This window comes from Cyrtonyx montezumae, unplaced genomic scaffold (genome assembly GCF_038088225.1).
Source record: "Cyrtonyx montezumae isolate F1298 unplaced genomic scaffold, pur_monq_1.0 scaffold_11, whole genome shotgun sequence".
NCBI lineage: Eukaryota > Metazoa > Chordata > Aves > Galliformes > Odontophoridae > Cyrtonyx > Cyrtonyx montezumae.
In genome coordinates this window covers 2,057,066-2,071,339 of record NW_027071837.1, presented here as the reverse complement: position 1 = coordinate 2,071,339, position 14,274 = coordinate 2,057,066, and the positions used below count along the sequence as shown (strand labels likewise).

The window sequence follows — 14,274 nt, the reverse complement described above, 5'->3', positions numbered from 1 at the left end:
GCGCTCTGCTCTGAGGGACGCCCATCGCTGCGCGATTTTGGGCGGGAGTCCGGCCTGCGCATGCGCCGTGGCGCGGTGCCCCGGAAGCGGAAGTGGGCGGCGGGGGCGCGGGCTCCTTGAAGCGGAATGGCGGAGGCGGACGGCGGTGCCGCCATCGGTGCCGTGAGCGCCCCGCGGTGCCGAGGGAGCGGCCGCAGGGGAGCGGCGCCGGGGAGCAGCGCCGGGTAAGGCGGCTCCTGCCCCCGTGGGGCGGTGTTGGAGCCGGGTCGCCGCTCACCGTGCTGGTTTCTCTCGGTTATTGTAGCCGCGTACAGCTCTGCTCACGGTGCGGTGCTCTGAACGCCGTCTTTGAGGCGCGGGTAACTTTTGCCCGAAAATAGCTTAAATCGGTTGGCAGAGGGGCGTTCCGAGGTTCTGGACGACACAGTTCTCCATTAAATACCACGCGTGGGATTGAGAATGCAGCTCTGTCCCTTCTGGTGTCCATCACCACCCGGGCTCAGCCCCACACCAATGCCTCCAAACGCTTCCAGCCCTCAGTTGCTGGCAGCTGCTGATTACTATGAACACTGAACCTATTGTTACAAACTTCAATATCCGGGTTCAGCTTCTCCACCTATTTGAGTCCCTCAGCGTTTTCTCAGCGTCTCTGCTGTGTTTCCAGGATGTGTTTGGGATTTCAGCCCACTGGAGCTGCAGATCTGCGTGTTCCTGATGTTCTCCTTTCTGTGTTTTTCAGCCGTGCCCTGTACTTCTCATCCAGCAGCGACGATGAATTCGAAATGTGTACGTAACAGCACGGGTTGGTTGGTTTGCTGAATGAGAGCAAGAAAGAAGGACCCATTCCTCTCTGGATGCAACAAAGTAGTTTTTAAGGAGAATTCTCTTCCAAGAGATCATTGCAGCTTTGCTGCAGTGCTCCTGTGCAGCATTGGTGTCTGCACACTGCAGTGGGGGCTCTTGAATCTCCTGTTTCAGTGCTGGATACTTCTTGCCTTACGTTGTGCATGAAGCTCTTGCTGTCCTTCTCACTCTCTTTGCTGTTAACAGCTCCTGAAGTGATGTGGAGCTTCTTGTTATCTCCCTTGTGTCTATTCTCACCTCTTTCCCAATCTGTAGTCTATCTTCCACGAACCATTTTCTCTGAACAATATCTGTTCCAGTATTGCTCCAAGCACATTCCTGAGCTGCTCAGGATTCCCTCAGTCCTTCCTTAACCTCTTTCTGTTTCAGTTCTAGTGAAAATGAAAACTCCCAGATCGGTCTCCAGAAAGGAGGATTCAAGGTGGGTGCTGCAATCAGTGACTTTCCAGTCTTTATATACTGGCGTTCTGCATCACATCTGCTGTTCTGAGAGCAGAAAATCCATCAAAAGCTTTCTTCATTTATTGGCTGATAAATCCATGGGAGTGAGAGCAGACAGAGGAACTGGTGTGTGTTTGTGGGTTCTGTCTGTGTACACTGAGGTCACGTAGAATGGGGTGTTTGTAACTGTACGTGTTCTGCTGTTCCTGCTGGTGGGATTAGTTGGTAACTGTTGTGATTAATTGATGCTATTTCATTGTCTGGGGCCTCTTTGGTGGTTGCTTTTCTAATAAGGCAAAGTTACATCTCCATTTTGCAGCCCATTCCTACTGTTGTTTTATTATTGTGCCCTTTACAGTTTGAAGGACTTCATCGATGATTCGATGGATGATTTCTTCTCAGACTTCAAAGTGAGAAAGAGCACAACAAAGAAGGGCAAGTAATTGTGCAGCAGCAATACAGAGTGGGAATTCTGTTGGGTCAAAAGATAGCATTCATGGCTGAGATAACTGCTGCAGGCTGTGAGAAGCAACGGGATGATTTCTGGAGGAACAGTCAGGGTGAGGGAGAAGATAGAGAAAACAGAATGGACTGTAATCATAAATAAACACTCACCTCTGTTAGATCTGGCACTATCTGTTGATGTTGGTAAGTCAAAGCTGAGCTGTCAGAAGCCTCATTGGCAAGTGTGTGCATTATGCTGTGGGCTACGTTCTGATCAGCTGAGGCTGAGCATTTTTTAAGTTATCTTTTACTTGTTCTTAATTTTGTTGGACTCTAGTTATCAAATATTCAGCTATATTCTTATGTGCTTGTAGCTTTTGTTACAAGATAATACAATACAATAAAGATGATGCCAGTGCTAGCTATTTGCATCGGGCAGGATTGTCAGGCCTGATGGTAGATGCATTAGAACAATAAAATTATAGCTCAGACTCTGTGAATCTATATATGCCTTTCAGTACGACTGTAAATGAGCAGTGTGTAATAAGGAAATGCAAACTGTGCCCTGAGAGCTCTTCCAGTGCTAAGACAGAGTCAGATATCTGAAGTGCCAAAGCCTTCAGCTGTTTCTTTTGAATTACAGCACCGAAAGATCTTCAGACCCCAAAGAAACTGATGACTTCTGAGAAGGAAAATGCTTACCCCAAACAACCACAGTATCCAGAGGTTCTGAATGACACTGATGATTCTGTGTTTGTGGAGAGCCCCTGGCAGGATTACCGAAGTAGGGGAGTGAAGGACCTGAAAGAGAGTTGGAAGTGCCTAAAAGTGCCACCTCTGCCAAATCTGGAAGAATCAGAGCCCAGAGGTGCTGGAGGAAGCTGTGAGGAGAGTACAGGGAGCAAAACATCGACCGTGCCGCTCTGCCAGAGTGCAGAGCTCGAGTCAGATAGCTCAGGTAGTGAGTTTGAGTCATTAATAGAACGGGTCAGGAAACGGAGTGTACCCCGGAAACCCATCTTAAGCACGAGTAAAACTGTCCACCAGCCCAGCACGAGAGGTAAGGAACAGTTCTTGGCTGGCTTGCAAACTATTTTCATCATTGTCACCTGATTGTTGATGGCTGCCCTCCTGACTCTTTGACAGTGTGAAATCTTTGTGACTTTTCCCTCTGAACTAGAAAACATCAAGCCGCTCTGTGAGGGTGCTCAGTCCCTGAATGGAAAGGGAGTCAAGCTACCAACATCAAAATCTGTTTCGCTTCAAGAAACGCCTTCCAAGATAACTGCTTCTGTAAGAGTTCCTAGGAGTGAATCTGTTGGTTGCTCCCAGTCAGCACAGACAGAGAAAAAGTAAGTAGTTCTCCATCTTCACTGTTTTCTAGGGCCGTTATAGATGGATGAAAATGTGCCAAGTGCTGTGCCTAGAGAGGCATTCTGTTTTTATTATTACTTGCAAACTTCTGCAAGTAGTTAGAAGTAACTGGAAGCCACAGCTGCTGGTCTGGGGTATGATAGGGCATAGTAGGCACCTCTGACTCCAGTGAATGATGGCATCTTTTCTTTGTAGGCTTAACGTGTGCAAAGTGCCTGGCTGTTTCTTACAGGATCTCTCAAATCCAGCTTCCCAGTACGTGAGCCATTTCAAGAAGAGTAAAGAGGAGCTGACACAGAAGCTGTACCACCTCTACAACAGCACCATCTTTGAGCAGAAGGTTGGCTTTAAAATCAAACAAAAGGAAGCACAGAGCAACTTCTATTCTTATGGTTATCAAAGCCTACTTAATGTTGCTCCTCGCTTTTTGATGCGATTGCACTGCATCATCTTCAGCTCATAGAAGTGTTACAGTAATGGCTTCTGTTTCTGTTAGTTGGAGATTTCTTTGGAAGGGATTTATCAGCACTGTGATGCAGCAGTTTTCAGCTTGGCTTGCTTTCCCAGCTGTAATGGTGCACCAGCCTTAAGTGAGCAGATTTTGGGTGGTGTCCAGCAGGATCCTTCCTTGATGAGATAAACTGCTACGTGAGGTTGCCTTGGATCAGTTTCATCTTGGAAGAGGTGACTGATATTTACGTATTTTCTAGCACCTGCATGGTCATGAGCTCTGCCTGCCAGGAATGTTTCTGTAGCTGCCTGAGCATTTCAGGCCTCGGCAGAGGCAGCTGTGTCCTTATGCTGCTCAGAGAAGCTCAAGGTCACCTACCATCACTGCTCAGTCAGCCCAGACTGAAGGAGCACGTGCTAGCAGTCTGTGGCACTGCCACATGCTAATAGTTAGTGGTAGCACAAGCAGGTCTGCTCGTTGTCATCTCTCTTGTTACATTTCCAGCTTCCCACCATGTACTTTGCACAGTGCTAAGCTGAACTGCTTCAATCTGCTCAAAAAAGCAGAGTGTGTGCTGGGAACTGGGAGACAAGTCTACAGCAGGCAGCACTCTGCATAGCTCAAGCTGCTTCAGAAACGTGGCCTCTTAACTCCTCCGTGACCTGATTGTAACAGCTCACAGCCACAAAAGGGAGAAGTGCTGTTCCTTGCTTGCAGCTGATGAGGGGCATGTGGTGGGGAGCAGACACCAGAGAGCTGAAGGATAAGAGCACTTCCCTTAGGTGTCAGGGGCTGTTGCCTCGTGGTTAGTCATGCTGTGTGCAGTCTTCATGCATTTCTACTGTATGCTGCTGTCTGCTATTCCAGAACAGATGGAAAAGCTGCTGATCAGTTCATATAAAGCTGAGATGAAAGATTTCCAGTGCTTCAGCCCTTCCCTGTGCTGACAATTCCAACTGCTGGACCACTTACTTGCACTCATCTAATTCAGATGAGGGAAAATTGTCAGCAGAAGAGGTAACCGAGATAGTTATGGTGAAGGCTTATAAGAGCAGGAGTGGCTCAGAGGATGAGCAGGAGGGGATTATTCATCTTCTGGTTTGAAGGTGCATCGACCAAAATAGCAACTTGCAAGTTGGGAACAAAGGCAGATGGTTCTTGACGTGTAAATGAAGCTGCAGAGCTTCTGATTGCAGACTGTTGTGGATAATAAAAGTTCACATACTGAAAGCAAAAAATGCAAAATTAAAACTCTGGGAGGCTGTTTAGTGCAAAGGAACCACCTCATGCTCAGGGGGCACTGTGTTGCAGGTGGAAAGCAGCTGGGGAGAGTGCTGAGGACAGATCCTGTGGCATCCCTCAGCTGTCCTTGTGTTTCCTTTAAGCAGTGTGTCAGCTACTCTTGGAGGCTGAGTACAGGGCCTGAGGGGCTCTGTCTCATCCTGTTGTGAATCTCCCCATGCTGTTACGGACAGAGGATAGAGGGAGGAAGCAGTGGAGTGTGGATTGGTCAGCGATGGTTAAAGGCACAAACAGACACTGTGCTGACTGTGTGGTACACACAAGGGGAAGCCAGAGGGCCTGAGGAAGATAAAAGAGGCAGGAGAGGGTGATTTACGCATTCTGTTTTGTTTTTTCAGTTACCAGAGAAAATGGTAATAAACTGGAACAAAAAAATGAGGAAGACAGCAGGGTACTGTGTAACTGGGCAGACAAAAGGCCCCGAGCTGCAGCGCTACGCTCGGATTGAACTGTCTGAGAAAGTCTGTGATTCTGCAGGTGGGTAAAAAAGACCTGTGCTGGTCCTTCCTTAAGAAATCACGGTCCAGAGAGGAAGGCATGAACTGGAGGGGGAGGGGATTTGAGGCTCACCCCGCTATGAAATTCTCTATTACTTTAAACCCACCTCGTGGCATTAATTGTCCTCACAGCCCTTCTGAGGGGCTGGGCCACTTCAGAAATGTGAGAGCAGAGATCTGTTTGTGCCAGCCTCAGTATTTTGTTTATGTTATTGACTTTAAGACATCTAGTATAAACCCTGTAATGTCACTCTGCGGAACTGATGTCAGCCATCAATGCCAGGCACCATTCCTACGCTCTCATTTAAGACCATGAGCTTTGCCAGCTGCAGTTCAGCTCAAGAAATTTAACCTGAAGAGTGTGTTATTTTTAGGGAGGGCTCTGTTGTGGGTTTATTCTTGTTCTGGCAGCTTCCAGATGATACCTGTCAGCAACCAGCACGTGGAAGAGCTGCTGTGAGGGCTGATGTGTCTTTAATTCCACGCTGAATCTGCTCTTCCTACACCTGCAAAAGGAGAGGCCCTGAGTGAGAAGGGCAGTGTCAGAAGTGAGAAGCAGAGAGCTGGGCGTGGAAGTTTGAACCACCCACACCTGACTGACCTTTGTGTTTTCTGTCTCACCCCAAGATCGCCTCCGAGACACGCTGATCCACGAGCTGTGCCATGCAGCCACGTGGCTCATCAATGGTGTTCGTGATGGGCACGGCCGATTCTGGAGGTTCTATGCCAAAAAATCAGCAGTGGTTCACCCAGAACTGCCGGTGGTAACGCGGTGCCACACTTATGAGATCAAGTACAAATTCACCTACGTGTGCGTTGCGTGCAGATCCACGTGAGTCACGTGTTGATGTTGTGTGTGACTGCGTGTTGAGCTCTGCCTCTCGTTTGCCCGTTTCCTGTGCCTGCAGGTTAGGGGGCTCTCGCTGTGTTAACACTGAGTGACCCTGTGAAGCTGTTTGACCAGCTGTCCCTGGTCTCGTGGTCAGCGTGATTCCGTGCTTTTTGTTAGAGGATGGTATCACAGAATCAGGTTGGAAATAGACCTTAAAGACCACTGAGTCCAACCGCGCCCTAACCATACTGCCCCAGCTCTAACAGCATGGCCCTGAGCACCACAGGCAAATGGTTTTTAAACACACCCAGGGATGGTGACTGCACCGCCTCCCTGCAGAGCCCATTCCAGTGCTGAACGACCCTTTCTGTTTCCTGATATCCATCCTAAACTCACCCTGGTGCAACTTAAGGCCGTCTCCCCTCATCCTGTCGCTCTCTCCAGTCTCCTCTGCAATCGAACCGCTCTCCGCTTTTAACTGCGGCTCTGAAAGCACGGAGGCCAACTTTAAAGTTGCCAGGCTCCAGAAAGCTGCGTGGAGTTCTGACAGTGCTCCCTGCCTCTGAAATCCCAGTGCTCCTTTCTCCGTTTCAGGATCGGACGCCACTCCAAGTCGTTGGACACGGAGCGCTTCGTGTGCGCGCTCTGCGGGGGGAGGCTGCTCCTGAGCCAGCCCACCCCGAGGGGGGGCACCCCTGCCAGGCCCAACCTCACGCCCTTCGCCAAGTACGTCAAGGAGAACTACGGGCTGACGAGAAGGGAGCAGCAGGGGCTGAGTCACGCTGAAGTGATGAGGAAACTCAGTGCGGATTTCGCTTCGAAAACCAGGCTCGAAGATTCCTTGTGATGGTGAGATACGATCTCTGCTTTGGAGCCACTCTGTTTTTCTGTGTGGCAGGTGGTGAGCTCATCGTGGAAGCCAGAGGTGTGTGTCTGAGAGGCTTCCAGGCCGTGGTAATACTTTGGATTTGAATGCTTCCTATGAAGACCCTGAGGACTGTTTTAAAGTGGGCAAGAGTGAGCAAAAATGAGGATGGTGGAAAGTCGGTGGCAGCAATGCACGGAGCAGCCAGACTCTCTCTCTTAAAAGCTGCAGTTCTGAGCCCTTCCTAGGACACAGCTGCTGATGTTTATGGATTTCTGATCAGTGTTTTCACACAGTGCTCCACAGCACGTGTTTGTTGGCTCCTGTGAGCAATTGTTTCACGCTCAGTTGTGTGGCTGCAGTACAGTGCACTGTGCTGATCTGCCCGGGCCTGCCAGCTGCAAGAGAAGCTCATACCTGAGCAGCAATCTGATCCTGTCTGGGTGGCTTCCAGGCAGGAAAGGAGGCAGACCTGAAGAAAACCTCAACGTGTGAGTTCAGTTGTTCTCCCAGGGAGAGTTTATTCGAGTGATCCATGGCTGCTTTCATTAAAAGCAGTGTGTCAGCAGTGCCTTGACTCCATCAGCACCAGGTTTTGCAAAGCTGCTCATGAGCTCAGAAGCCTGATTAAGTTCAGACTTCACTTTTCTCTCTGTCCCTAATACTTTTTTTTTTTTTAAACCACAGAATGTGAAGATGAATCTCATCACGTAGCCTTTCTATGCAGTCTGAATTACTTACGATGTTTGTGCTGTGAATAGATCACCCTGGTGGCTGTCACATGGGGATAATCAATAAATGGCTTTTCATACCACGTGCCGCACTGAAGCAGCCCTTCTGTTGCAGTTTAACCCTGGCTCTGTAGCTTTGAGAGAGAGAATGATGTTTTCTAGGTCACCCTGCTCTGACAGCCTCACGTGGTGCTCTGTGAGCACCCAACTCTTGTGTGCCTGGAGGGCTGCAGTGGGACAGAGAGCAACCTCATTCATGCTTGTTTGGGCAGTGCCTCACCCTCACGGTGTGCGTGTGGGGGGGATTTGGGGCCTGAATTGGACCTGCAAGGTTGCACATCCTTCCCAGAAAGCCCTGCTGACATCTGCCCCATTGCCACGCAGCAGTGGTGCTAGTTGGGGGTGTGGCTGGGAGGGGGGAGCCGTGCCATGGGATACCTGCTCTTACCCAGAACTTCATGGGATCCTGGATACTGTTTTGCATTGAAATTGAAACGTGCTGTGTAAGTAAGTTGGGGGATGCTCTGAAACCTAGCACCAAGGACATTTAAAAACTTCAGCATCTGACCGCCTTGTGCATCTATCAGTTATCTTCCCAGCACCTTCATCATCTTCCCTCTTGGAAAGAACCACAGTCTGGAGTGTTGAGCCAGCAAAAAGAATCCATTTGCTAAGAAGCTTCAGTGCTGAGTATGCAACAGCAGTACACGAAGCAGGAAAAAAACAGCTGGTGGCCAAGAAGTGCAGGCACTGATGCTGAGTTTGGCGTAGCATCCATTTCATTTCTACTCCAAACAGTTTTTGCTTTGGAATTTTTTTTATTTGGGTTGAGGTACAGAGCGTAGACCCTATGTCAAAGCTCTTCCAGGTCTGTTCCCAGGCTTCCCTGTCACCTAACCAGTAAACCAAAACCATTACTAGGTGTGAAATTGTGGTTAACAGAAGCTACTAAGAGAGGGCATAAGTTGGCAGCATCAGGTACAGCAGGGCCAGTGCCCCCTTCCCCTCTAACCCTCCTGTCCTATGCTTCTGGGGTACAAGTAAAGGAAAAAGACTTCTGTCAAAATATAAGGGAGGGGGAAACAACAATGTTCCCTATTTATGTGCTCTCCAGAACTGAAGTCTCTACCAAGAGATGCTGCCTAACCTGACCACTGAGCCAGACTTGTACTGCAGGATGCAGCACCCAGAGAGAAACTGCTGCTCTCCATCAAGCCTGGGGCACACGGGACCTTTATCCCACAGAAGTGCTCTTTGCTGCAGGGGGCAAGACAAGGGGCACAGCCTCGTATCTTCACTGGAAGGCAACGTGGGGCCACCCTTCAGCCTTCAGTAGGTCCTGTAGAGTTTTATTCATGTCTCTGTTTGTTTTCTGAAGGATCTGTACTTCCTCCTTCAGTCTAAAGCAGCCAGTTCCTCCAGGAGCTGCTCCTTCTCCTGCTGCAGCTCCTGCACACGCTGCTTGTTCTGCTCCAGCCTGTCCTCCAGCCACTGGAGGAGGGGCCCACTGATGGCAGACATCTGGCTGCAGAGGTTCTTTGTGAACACTGGAAAGAGCAAGCACAAAGTCTATGCTACAACCACCCCAAAGCCAAGGGAGCTACAGAGCACCAGCAGAGCTTCCCAGCATCCTGGCCAAGGCAACCACCGACCCCCACAGGGCAGGGTCACAAGCAGCAGTTTCTGACTGGGTTACTTTACCACTTCTGCTATCTTCCTTTAAAATATTGCATAACTTTTTTCCACCAGACTTTTATGCAACAGAGAATCTATTTGGTTACACAGAGTTTGTGACTGAGAATGAACTGCGTGGCAAAGATAAAGAAAGGAGTCTGTGCTCTTCTGGTTTCTGTTTCGTTTTTACAACTGCTCTTGACAACAAAGGGAGCACTGAAGCTCACAAGGACTGTTACACAACTGTGGTCTACTCTCCTCTCAAAGCAATGCCAGAACAGCCACCCTGTGCTGTGCTGTCCCAGCTGCACTCCCACGAAGGAGGAATCCTTACCTGAGCCGTTATGAATCTTGGTGACAGAGTCTAGATGGGTGAGGCTGAGGGGAGAAAACACTGCGTTAGTGCCAAGAGCAGTGAAGTGCACGTTAGGCAGTACAGAACCACCCACCTCCACGCTGCTGACACTGCAGCTGCTTGTCACCTTTTCACTTGCAAGAGGCCCTGTACATTCACAACAATAACAGACTTTACTACGGGTAACAGTGGAGGCAGAGCATCAAAAACCCCAATGCTGATATTCTTCCTCATTTTTCACCCTTCTCCATATTGGTACCTTAGTTAGACACAGACACATCACCATCAGCTCACACACTTCAGCTCCTTTTCTGTGCAGCAGGGAGCAGCTCACTGGGCTCACGTGCAAGCACAAGAGCACTTGAACTCCGTAACGTGAAAGCATTTAATCAACCAGCTTTTCTACAAAGGCATATACATAAAGGCACTGATGCTTCTCTTTTTCTCTCTCTCTTCTAAGGCTGGTTCTTGAGGCAGAAAATGTCAGCAAAGACAGTCCTAGGGAGGGCTGCAGCCCAGCCTTACCTGTGAATTCTCCTGTAGGCATCTTGTTCTTCTTGGCACAGGATCTTGGGCAGCTCTACAGCTGACTCCAGACACACTTTCCCAATAGTTTCATGGGGGACAACGTGAATAGGAATTTCAATCCTTTCGTATCTGAAAGGGTATCAGATACAATTAACTTGCATGCAAAGCAGCAGAGAAGAGAGGAGAAAAAAGAAAAAAGAAAGCCTTTGCCAACCCTCACCAATCTGTTAAACTTATGGAACCACCATGGGTTAACTGTTGAGAACGTGCTAGAAAGGACAGGCAATGGGAAGCCTTTTGTAGCCACACTTATCTCAAATGCCAATGATAAAAATGCTGAAGTAACTAAAGCAGCAGTACTGACACTACAGGGCACAGCACACGTTCAGTAGGTGCAGACTCGGTGCCATGCAAACTTGGAGCTTTGAGTTCTAGAGTTGAAAGCTGAAGGGTGAGCCCTCACACAACAGATTACAGTACAAGTCCATATGCAAACTGTAGTGCTCTACACCAGACTTTATGCTGTTATTAAGTTCTAGGTCAATCGACCTTCTTCAAGCAGTCTGTACTAACAAAGAGAACCAGATCAGGCATCTCTAGGTGAAACTGCTGCCCATGATGAACCCAGAACCCACCTATATGAGACAAACTAGAAAGGACTTTGATGAAATACAAGAACATAATATTCTTTTTTTGTACTCACTCTGAGCTCTTCTGGGCCTGAATGGACTGGAAACAGGTGTAGAGAATCCTGCCTGTCTAAGAGAGAGAGCACAAAGTCAGATTTCAAGTACCAAAAACCACCTGGAACTCCAAACTCCTTCAGGAAGATGAACATGCTTTCAAAGAGCACTTGAACAGGTTGCAGAGGTGTACACTTCACACTTGATTGATATGCTGGAACTGTTTCCAAGCTCTAACAGCTCCATTAATCCGGGTAAGACACTGCTATCAGCTCACCTCATCCTGTAACACCTCACGAGGTGCATTTCAATGCAAGCACATCTCTTAAGTCGCCTACCTTTGTGTTTTTGTCCTCAATAAAGCAGGAGAAGATAAGCCCTACAAAACCCTGGTCCATCATCTGATACATAGCTTGCGTGCGGACATCTGCGGGCAGAGAAACAACATAATGAGAACTGCATAGGTCACCTAAGGCCTGCAAAAAGATTTTCCAGTTTCTGAAGGGTGACCCTGGAATGTGGTAACAGTCACAAGCTTGATATTAGAGTACACACTCCCTGACATGAAGTAAAAATCTTGTTCCAGCTTAAAATATAATTAAATAGCATGCCTTAATGAACAAGTCAGCAAAACATCAGCACACCCAGATAATCCCCTCCCACCAGAGGAGATCTGGGAAACAGAACGCTGACAGCTGAGACGTGCAGCTCTCAGAGAGCAGTAAATGGAGTCATTTGTTTACTGAGCTGCATCCTTTTGTACAGAACCAAGACTGCTCTTACCCACATGCGATGGCCATACAGTAATGTGAGGGTGAGAATGATACCAGCCCACGACTCTCATGGGACGTCCTGTCATCTCAGCCAACCTGTGTGTGAGTCAAGGTCCTTCCAAAAGCAAAGGAGCAAATGCAAGAGACCCTTCAAACAAGAGCAACAGCAAGCACAGGGCAGAGCTTAAAGTCTCATGGGTCAACAGAACCTGAGATCCCTGCCGAGAGCTGACAGGACGCAGGGCAGGAAACGGACAGATGCTTCCTCCATGCAGGCAGGATACTGCTGCTGCAGGAGCAAATCCGATTCTGCAGCTCCACCCCCGCCCTGCCCCTCAGAAGCACGGCTCCCCTTCACTTGTGACTAAAAATGAGGGCACAGAAAAACTATATCACAACTCCAGCGCAAACGTTGGGCCCAACAGCAGCTCCGGTGAACGACGAGCTCCAGCTGAGCCCTGCAGCACATGGAGGGCCCCGGGCTGCGGCTGCCGCCAAAGGATATCTCCGCTTCGGTGGACGCGGCCGAGAGCTGCTCGGGAGAGATCTCCACTCGGTCCTTCCTCTTATCCGAGCGGCGCAGGATGATCACGGAGTGGATGTGCACGATTCTGCTGGTGTCCACCTGGCAGACAGAGAGAGAGAAAGCGCTGATCCTACGCTACAGGAACGGCCGCCCCGGGAGGAGGGCAGCGGACGGGGCCGTGCCGGGGCTGCGGTACCTCTCCGATGCAGAGCCCCATGACCTCCTCCTTCTCGGTGCTCAGCGCGTGGTTCAGACACACCAGGAACGCGTCCGCCTCCAGATGCACGGCCTGCACCGCCATCTTGCCGCCTTCCCCGCCGCCGCCGCCGGAAGTAGGCGGGACCACGCGCAGCTCCCCGCCTCCTTCAACCAATCGGCGCGGCCGACTTCCGGTGGTGGTGGTTGGGAGGGGGGGGTGCTGTGCGGTGCGCCGCGGCGGAAGTTCCGTGTGGGCCACGCGAGCCGCGGTGCCGGGGTTCCGCGCGGCGGTCGCTGCCCGCACCGGGGCGGGGCCGGGCTGGGGGCGGGGCTCGGCGGCGGCGGCCATTGAGGCCCGCGAGCAGGAGGGGGGCGGCGGCGGGGTCAGGGGGGTGGGCTGGGAAGGCTTCGCCGGGCGCGCACGGCGCGGGCTGTCAGCGGCGCGGGGCTGCAGGTAGGTGAGGGGCGGGGGGGCGGTTGCCATGGAGACGCGCCGCGCCCCCCATCCCCGCTCCCGTCGGCGTCACCGGGTCCCGCTCCCCGCGTATCCCCCCCCCCCGCGCTCCCGGTCCCCTCTCGTCTCCATCGGATCCCGGCGGAGGGGGGTGCGGGGCGGCCCCGGGAACGGCGTCCGCGGTGGATCGCGCGCACTCCGAAAGCGAACGCGGCTCCGCCGTCACGGGACGCGCTCCTCCCGCTGCCGCCCGCACCGCTCCGCGCTCGGGGCCGTCCCGGCGCCGCGGCCTTCGGGAGCGGGGGAACGCGGGTACCGCAGCCCCGAGCCACGGCCTGGCCCCGGGCGGGCTGTCAAAGCATGACACTGCAGTCCTGCGGGCTCCCGCCGGCCGGGTGCTGCTGGACGGTGCTTTGTAGGTGCAGGTTCCGCTGCGAGGATCGGTTCGTAGCGTTTATGGGAAGCGTCGGCGAGCTGTTTGCAGCCCTGCCTTCCTTCGGGCTCTTTTGTTGCTTTCTGATAACATCAGCAAGAAGATAGGAATCGTGGGTGTTTTCCCTTTCCTAAAGTTTCACTGCCGATGTCTCAGCGCACGGTGCTCCCCTTTCCTCACTGTGTTTGGGTTCAGAGGTGGCCCTGACCTGCTCCAAACCCAGGGAAGGGTTTTTCCTGCCCTCCAGCTTGTTGGCTGCGCAGCCCGAGCCCTCCCACCCTGACCCCACGGCCGTGGAGTTCGGGAGAGGTTTGGGTCCACTCCATGGGGCAAAGGCTGAAAAGATCACAGCGAGCTGCTGCCCGTTCTGCACCCTCTGCGTGGGACCTCACTCTGTCTGTGCCCATCGCTGCCACCGTGTGCGTGCACGATGAGCACAACCGTGTGTGCCGTGCTGTAGTCCTCCTGCCCGCAGCAGGGTTCGTGTTGGGATAGGAGAGGAAACTTTGCTGTAGGAGATGGTGGTGTTTGCTTACGGACTTCGCTTACTCTTCGGCTGCTGAATCAGTGCTGAGCTGACGGTGTCTCCTCGTTCTGTAGAAATTCCAGCTGCAAACGGGGCATGAAAGCAAAGTTCTTTTGGGGCATGATGGAGCTTTTGGCATCTTACCACAGAGTAGGAGTGTCCTGGCCAAATTCCAACCTGGGTAATTACATTCTGCTGACTGAAAACGAGCAGTGGCGACTGCTGCCTCTCACTGCTGGGCAAAGCAGGTAGCGCACACAGGCTTGAGTTTGTGAAGCAAGTTAGGGTAAAGCAGAATGACTCGGGCTCACAGGAGCGTCACC

At 51.3% G+C, this 14,274-nt stretch overlaps 2 protein-coding genes across 2 annotated transcripts in view; one reads left to right on the top strand and one right to left on the bottom strand.

The window, feature by feature from the left end:
• The first annotated feature begins 126 nt into the window (after nt 1-126).
• The window catches only part of GCNA (germ cell nuclear acidic peptidase), a 62,976-nt gene continuing 48,828 nt past the window's right edge, over nt 127-14,274 (top strand). The window contains exons 1-10 of the mRNA XM_065729808.1: nt 127-224; nt 740-786; nt 1,234-1,285; nt 1,664-1,740; nt 2,393-2,809; nt 2,930-3,101; nt 3,319-3,463; nt 5,215-5,353; nt 6,001-6,205; nt 6,800-7,094. Of these exons, the coding sequence (XP_065585880.1) occupies nt 127-224; nt 740-786; nt 1,234-1,285; nt 1,664-1,740; nt 2,393-2,809; nt 2,930-3,101; nt 3,319-3,463; nt 5,215-5,353; nt 6,001-6,205; nt 6,800-7,052 (1,605 nt within the window). The 3' untranslated portion in view covers nt 7,053-7,094. The remainder of the gene's footprint in view (nt 225-739; nt 787-1,233; nt 1,286-1,663; nt 1,741-2,392; nt 2,810-2,929; nt 3,102-3,318; nt 3,464-5,214; nt 5,354-6,000; nt 6,206-6,799; nt 7,095-14,274) is intronic.
• BRCC3 (BRCA1/BRCA2-containing complex subunit 3) lies at nt 8,600-12,657 on the bottom strand. Its single transcript, XM_065729315.1, has 8 exons — nt 12,537-12,657; nt 12,320-12,439; nt 11,825-11,912; nt 11,380-11,468; nt 11,062-11,117; nt 10,356-10,487; nt 9,810-9,853; nt 8,600-9,348 (listed from the first exon to the last, which is right to left on the bottom strand). The coding sequence occupies exons 1-8, from the start codon at nt 12,639-12,641 to the stop codon at nt 9,197-9,199; spliced, it is 786 nt and encodes a 261-aa protein (XP_065585387.1). The 5' UTR covers nt 12,642-12,657; the 3' UTR covers nt 8,600-9,196.

What these genes read in the sequence shown, in the direction of transcription:
- BRCC3 (XM_065729315.1), bottom strand. Translation starts at nt 12,641, where the DNA reads ATGGCGGTGCAGGCCGTGCATCTGGAGGCGGACGCGTTCCTGGTGTGT. An exon ending in CAGGCCCAGAAGAGCTCAGA is followed by an intron (nt 10,488 to 11,061) that starts GTGAGTACAAAA and finishes ATACCCTTTCAG; the next exon opens with ATACGAAAGGATTGAAATTC. An exon ending in CAAGATTCATAACGGCTCAG is followed by an intron (nt 9,349 to 9,809) that starts GTAAGGATTCCT and finishes TGCTCTTTCCAG; the next exon opens with TGTTCACAAAGAACCTCTGC.